The sequence below is a fragment of the Arachis ipaensis genome, chromosome B9, assembly GCF_059453495.1.
Source record: "Arachis ipaensis isolate K30076 ecotype BB chromosome B9, ASM5945349v1, whole genome shotgun sequence".
Classification (NCBI taxonomy): domain Eukaryota; kingdom Viridiplantae; phylum Streptophyta; class Magnoliopsida; order Fabales; family Fabaceae; genus Arachis; species Arachis ipaensis.
Genome location: NC_142444.1, coordinates 116,696,057 through 116,703,674, shown reverse-complemented (window position 1 = coordinate 116,703,674; position 7,618 = coordinate 116,696,057). Strand labels below are relative to the sequence as shown.

Below are 7,618 nucleotides of genomic sequence, written 5' to 3'. Positions count from 1 at the left end.
GCAATAATCAGGCCGAATACGAAGCCCTAATTGATGGGCTCAGGTTAGCCATCGAACTGCAAGTTCTTAATTTACAAGTTTATTGTGATTCTCTGCTAGTCGTTCAACAAGTAAACCAATGTTTTCAAACAAAGGACCATATTCTGTTAAAGTACCTAGACATGGTAAAACAATTAATGAATAGTTTTTCAAATATCAAAATTACTCACATAGCTAGGGATCAAAATCATAAGGCAGATATATTATCTAAGTTAGCTACCAGCCAATCACACACTGCATCACTTCTGCAATCAACCCTACATGAGCCGAGCATAAATATCATCGGCACTTTCCATATAGATAGTCATGATAGCTGGCAACAGCCATACATCCGATATCTAAAGAATTGAGAGCTTCCACCAAATAACCAGGATTTGAAAAAATTCAAGCGACAAGCATCTTTTTCATACTAATAAATGACAAATTGTACCAGCGGGGTTACTCTCGACCATTACTAAAATGTCTGAACAGGTCAAAGGCTGACTTAGCTTTAGCCGAAGTTCATGAGGGTATTTGCGGGACACATTCAGGCGCAAGAAGTCTAGCGCAAAAGATCCTCCGTGCTGGTTTTTATTGGCCGACCATATGGGACGACAGTAAGAAAAAAGTTCGGAATTGTGACCATTGTCAAAAACATGGTCCGAGCATTAACGTCCCAGCCGAAAACTTACATCAGTCAATGGTAAGCTGGCCATTTAATCATTGGGGAATCGATATTCTCGGCCCTTTTTCTACAGCTCTAAGGCAGGTAAAATACTTAGTGGTTGCAATCGATTATTTTTCTAAATGGATTGAAGTTCAACCATTAGCTAGAATAACATCGGCGCAAATGATATCATTTGTTTGGCAAAAGATAATTTGCAGATTCGGTATACCTCGTCATATAGTAACTGACAATGGTCGCCAGTTTACCGACCATAATTTCAAGAATTTTTTGCAGAACTTAAAAATTAGACAGCACTTCTCCTCGGTAGAACATCCTTAGTCCAACAGATTAGCAAAAGCAGCGAATAAGGTCCTCCTACAGGCTCTAAAGAAAAAGCTCGACGACTCCAAAGATCTCTGGGCCGAACTTATTCCGGAAATTTTGTGGGGTTACAACACTACGGTACACTCATCAACTAAAGAAACGTCATTTCGTCTAGTGTATGGATCAGAAGCAATGATCCCGATCGAAATATCACAAGGCTCGTTAAGAACGGAAGGAGACTCTCATGATGATGCTCGACGAGCTGAGCTGGATTTAATTGAGGAGGTGCGCGACACAGCTGCAATTTGCCAGAAAGCCTTGCAACAACGACTCGGCCAGCGACATAACAGAAGGGTGAGGCCGAGATTTTTTCAGATTGGCGACTTGGTGTTAAGAAAGACCGAGGAAGCTCGAAAACCACCCTCACATGGCAAGCTTGTAGCAACATGGGAGGGACCTTACCGAATTCATCAAATACTCGGCAAAGGAGCATATGTTTTGGAACAATTGGATGGCACAAAGTTACCTAGCACTTGGAATGTCAACTCCCTAAAGCAATACTATAGTTAGCAAGTTGCAGAATGCTGGTACTCTTTTTCCTACCTAGAGATTTTTCCCAAATCTAGGTTTTGCTCAAGGAGGTTTTAATGAGGCTAGCTTACCTATTCAAAGTTGTAAAGGTACTGCATAAATGTCAATTTTCTTCAAATAGTTTATTTTATTCAAAGGTTATTCCAAATACTTGCTTTCACATATCAACTTCCATAGTTCCAGTAAGAGACAAATCATCAAAACAAAAGTCGCATTGTTCCCACATGCGCACGCCCGAAAGCTGAGAATTCCTCAGCATACTATGATGATCGAACCGTAACAGCACTACAAGAAAAAGGCGTATTTGCAATAAAAAATATTGTTACAAAACGTCGAAATTTTGAAACAAAAGATTTTTGTAACAAAAAAGGGTCCATTGCAGTAAGTCCCGTTACAAAAAGTTTTTGTAACGAAAAATGGAACTGTTACAATTTAATACAATATTTTGTAACAATTTTTCCTGATACAAAAAACCAGAAGCCGTTACAAAAGTGGTAACAAATTTTGATCTTGAAGGTATTTTTTGTGACAGTCAATTTTTTTCCTATCAAAAAATTTTGTTACAAAATGTAACATGATTTTGTAACATTTTTTTCTTTAGTTACAAAAGCAAATTAATTATTTTGTAACAACTTTTTTTTATTATAAATTACATGCATAATTTACTAAATTATTTTTTAAATTAACTAATATATTAACGCTTTTAATAAGCAAGTTTACATGTATATAATATGCAAAAACATACATAAATCAAACAAGATCCTTTTAGCTAAAATTGTCTTGAAGCAAAATAACATTAGCTAGTGAGTACATTGATTAGTTCAACCAAAACATAAAAGTTCTAACATAAAAGTTCAACCAAAACATAAAAGTTCTAACATAGATTAGTGTCTCTATGCATCAAAACATTCTTGAGCCCTCAAGGTAGCATATGGTCACCATTTCAGCACTCCTGTGAATAAGAAAAACCGAAACAAAAAAGTTAGAAACAAGATATAATACTAATTATAATTTTTCCACTAAGTTTTATCCAAAATGTTTAGAAAAATTTCGGCAGAACCTTCCCTAAATCTTGGATATTTCCACCGTCCACGGTTCCAACAAACATAACCAATGCACAACTTGCACCCTTTCAAACAACACAATGCAGTTTAATTGAGCAACCAAATAGGACAACAACCAAATAGTAAATAACAAAACCCGAAGCTTCCAGCTTCCAACAACCAAAACAGTGAAGCACTTAGCCGGATAATCAATCAATTGAGCTTAGCAACAGTTGAAAACCAAAAGAAATTAAATACCAACTCAATCAATTAATTGAATCAAAGATGAATATTGAAAACATCTTAAAATAAATTTCGACAGCATTTCAGCAGTAAATTTGCCTATTTCACAATTTCAATCAATCAATTCAAATTTCATATGAATTCTTTGACAGTTAAAAACACAAAAAATCATAATGAATTCATAGGAAGGAAGTAAATAAGCCAATTCCAGCAAGAAAACATGAGGAAACAATTAAAACCAATCCAACCAGCAAGAAGCAGAGCAGCACTCAGCAGAACAGCAATCAATGGCCCATCATACAGCATCCAAAATAGTAAAATGAACAAAGGTAATGGATTTAGGCAGCATTCTATTCATTGAAGTCAATAACCATTACACTTGCAAGCAGCAGGAGCATAGCAGTTTATCCATTAATTCAACAGAAAATCAATCAAGTCAAACTAAACGATTTCAGCAACAGATTTATCAATAAAACCAATCTCAGTTCAGCAACCATCATCTATTCCAACACAAATAATAATAACTCAGCAGCATTTCCTTTCTCATTGAATTTAACAATCATTCAATAAGCAAGCAATGAGGGGGACAAATCAGCAGCAATAACAACTTAATGTGAGAAATTATTCAACAACAAATGCACACACAAATACAAGGATTACTTCAATGACTCATCATGCTTATCCACATAAGTCTGCAGTGAAACCACTTACCGTTTCACTTAAGAGGCTTGTAACAACAGCTTTTTTATCAACTTTTTTCTCATTCTCCCTTTCAGGCTCACTGTCAGTACTGGTAGGAGGTGGAAGTGCTGAAGCACCAAACATGGCTTCGTCATGAGCAGCTTGGATTTGTTCCTCCCTTCTTGCCTTGATAAGAAAATGGATTCGATCTATGTTTAATCTTCCATACATAGATGATGCATGTATGTTAACAAGGAACAAAACTGACTATTCATGAATATAAGAAGAGGAATATACCTCTATTTTAGAATACTGGAAACTCTGGCCAATTTTCTTGACCAAGTAAGCATCATCTTCAGCCACTGTAGATAGGTGGGCAAATACAATCAGTTCAATTAAGTTTCAGGCTTCAAGCCAAACCCCAAACCAGTACTCATTATCATTTATAAGAAAAAATATCATTGGCATTCAATAATTAAAAGAATCACCATGACTAAGCAATGAACAATTAAAATCAGTAAGTATTGGTGGTATTAACAAGCACACAACAATAGTACTCAACATTGGATCAATTAAAAATGAAGTTTACATTATCAGGATTCAGGACCCTGTGTTGCATTATCAGGAAAACATAGGAAGACTAAAAAAATTGTCCATTTTAAAACAGATTGTATTTGCAATGAAGAAATTTGGGCAAATTTATTTAGAATAATGAAATTGACAAACAAGTCCAACCTTCAATTTTCTCATCTTCAAGAGGCGCATCCTTGTCAATGAAAGCAGCTCCGACACCTAGAAGAACAAAACCCGGCATAAACGAACCATGGTCGGAACCCAAACTGGAGTGGGATAGGGTTTGGCAACTGCAGGGGAGTCCTCCAGCGGCTGCAGGAGCGGTTTTCCAGCGCCATTCGGTGAGGCAAAACAGCGGTGGCAACTTCCTCTGCCGTCACCTCCTCTCTTCCGGCGACAAGCTCCAGCGGCAAGGATGGTCGAGCTCCCTTCTAATAATGGCAACGATGTTACTTTCTCCCTCTCTGCCTAGTTCGATGGCGACGGCTCGGCTGGGGTTTGGTGGCAGTGATTTCTTTGTCGGCGACCACAAGATGCGGCTTCTCGATCGTGTCTCTCCTCGGGCTCCCACAAGCGACGGGACGGACTCAGAGGCGGCGGCAACGGCACGCGCAGCAGCAGTCCGTGATGGTGACGATGGCGGCGCTGGCTTCTTGGCGAGGACCATGGCGGCGCTGGCTTCGTGGCGAAGACGATGGCGTCTGCAGGAACACTTAGAGACGACGACGGACACAAGGACATGGATTTCTCCTTCCTCACGCACGCTATCTGGTCCCTGACGACGGTGGTTCAGCCATGGTTCAGCGAACAGAGGAGAAGAGAAAGGAGCAGAGGAGGAAGAAGAAGAGAAGGGTGGTTCGGGTAGCTGAGGCAGTGAGCTCGCTGAGGAGCAAGGGGGTGAACGGTGGTGATGAGGTGGTGATGATCAAACTTGATGATAATGGCTGAACGGGGGATGAAGTTGCTCTGAAGAGGAGGAAAAGTGAAAGGGAGAGGCTGCGCTAGGGTTCCTGGGTAAAAGGGGAAAATTATGGGTTAATTAGGGTTAGGGTTTATAGGGTTTAATTTGGGAATTATGGTTTAATTTGGGACAAAAGCGAAATTAAGAATTTTGGGTAAATTGGGGTTGGTAAATTTTTAATAAAATTAAAGTATATTGTATAAATTTAAAATCTAATTTAATCTCTTAAAATTACTTTAAAAATATTACTCAATTATCAATTTATTAATCAGCTTTTAATCAAGTATTCTAATTTAAAATTAGAAATAATATAATTTATTTTCTGTTTATAAAAATTAAAGTATTAAATTCTAAAATCTCAATTATTTAAATTAGATCATATAAAATTCTTATTATTTTATATTTGCTAAACTTTATTATTTAAATATAGAAAATAATTCGATAATTATAAAATCATATAAAACCTTAAATTACTTTAAATTCAATTAATCAAAATTTACTTTAATTATCTTTAATAAAATAATTTCTGAGATTAAAATACTTAATAAATAAATGAATCAAAATTAGCTCTTAATAAATTTTTTTCTGAAATTTATGCATCTTACAACGCACACGACGGGACAAAGACCACCGAAGACCACCAGATTGCCGTTCACAACACAACGGCGGAGGAGACGGTAATAACAGACGAGATGACGACAAAGAGAACGTTTTCCAAAAATTACGCCGGTCCTTCTTCTTCCGACAAGATCTCCATTGCGCTTCCTGGAGTGGTAGACGGCGCAGAGTGTTCGTGAGTGAGGGGGTGGGGAGACTTAGGATTTTTTACTAAAGTGTATCCCTTTTTACAGCTTTTAGTATTTTGTTTTTTTTCTTTTATATTTAGTTACTTTTATTTATATTTATAATTTAATAAAATTTCTTTAAGTGACATAAATTAATTTTTAGTTAATTTTAAAAATCTGATTATTAATAAAAATTATATATTAATTATTTAAAAGAATATAAAATAATATTTATAATTTTTAAAAATTAATGAATACATACATTATGTAAAAAATTTAAATTTTTGAAACAAAATAAAATTATTTTTAAAAAAATATATACACATTTTTTTTATTTTTAAGGTATTTAACATTTTGAAAAAAGAATTTGTTATAAAATATACTTATATTTTATGACAAATAATTAACTTGTTACAAACAATATTGAATTTGTAACAAATTAATTTTTTGTTACAAAACAATTAGAGTATTTGAAACAAAAATAAAAATTGTTACAAAATGTTTTGAATTTTTGTAACTTATTTTTTTTTGTTACAAATTATTACAATATTTTGTAACAAAACATCATATCGTTACAAAAACTAACATAATTTGTAACAAAATAAAACAGATTGTTACAAAATATTATCATGTTTTGTAACAACTTGTAATGTTGTTACAAAATATTATTCTTTTGTAACAATAAAAAATTGTTATTACAAAATACTATTTTTTTGTAACAATTTTAAATTTGATACAAATTTTTTGTTACAAATGTTCCATTTTCTTGTAGTGCAGGGATATATACCAGATATTCAGAACACACGCATACATGTTATCAGCAAAACAAAGCAAAGTAATTTAACAGTCATTAAAGGGATTTATATACCCTACCCAAAATAAACAGTTTTATGAGAGTATTCATGTCTCTCAGCCACCACATAATTACAAAATAAACATAAAACTAATACTTTCAATTCTCTTAAACACCTAAGTTATTATCCCCCTCTTCCTCCATGACTTCTTCATCATCAACCAACTGGCCGTCCCGAACTATTTTACTCGGATTCATGGCAGCAAAATCCTCTCCAGGATGCAAGAACTTTGCCTGAATGACAGCACGTTTAAAGCCCTCCGCAAATGCGTCAAGGATATCAACTTCTCTGCTAGACTCCATCTGCTTCAACTTCGCAGTTACCTCAATGATATGGTCACTCATAGTAGACAGCTCATTTCCTTTCTTTCCTAAAGACTCTACCGCCCTTTCATGCTCCTCTTTTTCAAGTTTTAGTTTTTCTTTCACAACGGAGAGTTCCTTTTTCAGATCGGCAATCATGGTTTCCTTTGTTTTCAGTTGCTCCTTTAGGTCGGCAGCCTCCGACGTATTCTGTAACACCTTCCTATGCCTTTTTTCTTAGCTTTGCCCTATGCTAACGAAACGAAAACCCAGAACCTGAAAATAAGGGCACAAACAACATCGATTTTTATCCCAAACCTTAAAAAAATATATAATAATTGAAAGCTAACCAACCTGCATAAATTGGTCTATCCCAACATCACCGACCTCTTCGATACGGGCAACATCGGAGGCAGACTGGACAATCTCGTCCGCCAAAACATTAAATGGGAATTTTTTATCCCATACAGATGACCCATCGCCTTCTTCCTCAAAAGAGTGAAGTTTGTCTTGTTTAATGGTAAAGTCCGATAATTCACTTAATTGAACAACTTTCTCACCTTCATCCAGGTTAAT

The 7,618-nt window shown here is 35.5% G+C and overlaps 1 protein-coding gene across 1 annotated transcript; it reads right to left on the bottom strand.

Annotated features, from left to right (window-relative positions):
* Positions 1 to 2,490: 2,490 nt before the first annotated feature.
* LOC110267135 (uncharacterized) lies at positions 2,491 to 4,381 on the bottom strand. Its single transcript, XM_088499122.1, has 4 exons — positions 4,303 to 4,381; positions 3,865 to 3,929; positions 3,598 to 3,753; positions 2,491 to 2,552 (listed from the first exon to the last, which is right to left on the bottom strand). Exons 1-4 carry the CDS (start codon positions 4,379 to 4,381, stop codon positions 2,544 to 2,546), a joined length of 309 nt encoding a protein of 102 aa, XP_088355248.1. The 3' UTR covers positions 2,491 to 2,543.
* Positions 4,382 to 7,618: the final 3,237 nt, after the last annotated feature.

Excerpts from the sequence above, each read along its gene's own strand:
- LOC110267135 (XM_088499122.1), bottom strand. The coding sequence starts at position 4,381 with ATGCCGGGTTTTGTTCTTCTAGGTGTCGGAGCTGCTTTCATTGACAAG. Across the intron at positions 3,930-4,302 it reads TGAAGATGAGAAAATTGAAG|TGGCTGAAGATGATGCTTAC; the intron begins GTTGGACTTGTT and ends ACCTATCTACAG. Across the intron at positions 3,754-3,864 it reads TCCAGTATTCTAAAATAGAG|GCAAGAAGGGAGGAACAAAT; the intron begins GTATATTCCTCT and ends TTTCTTATCAAG.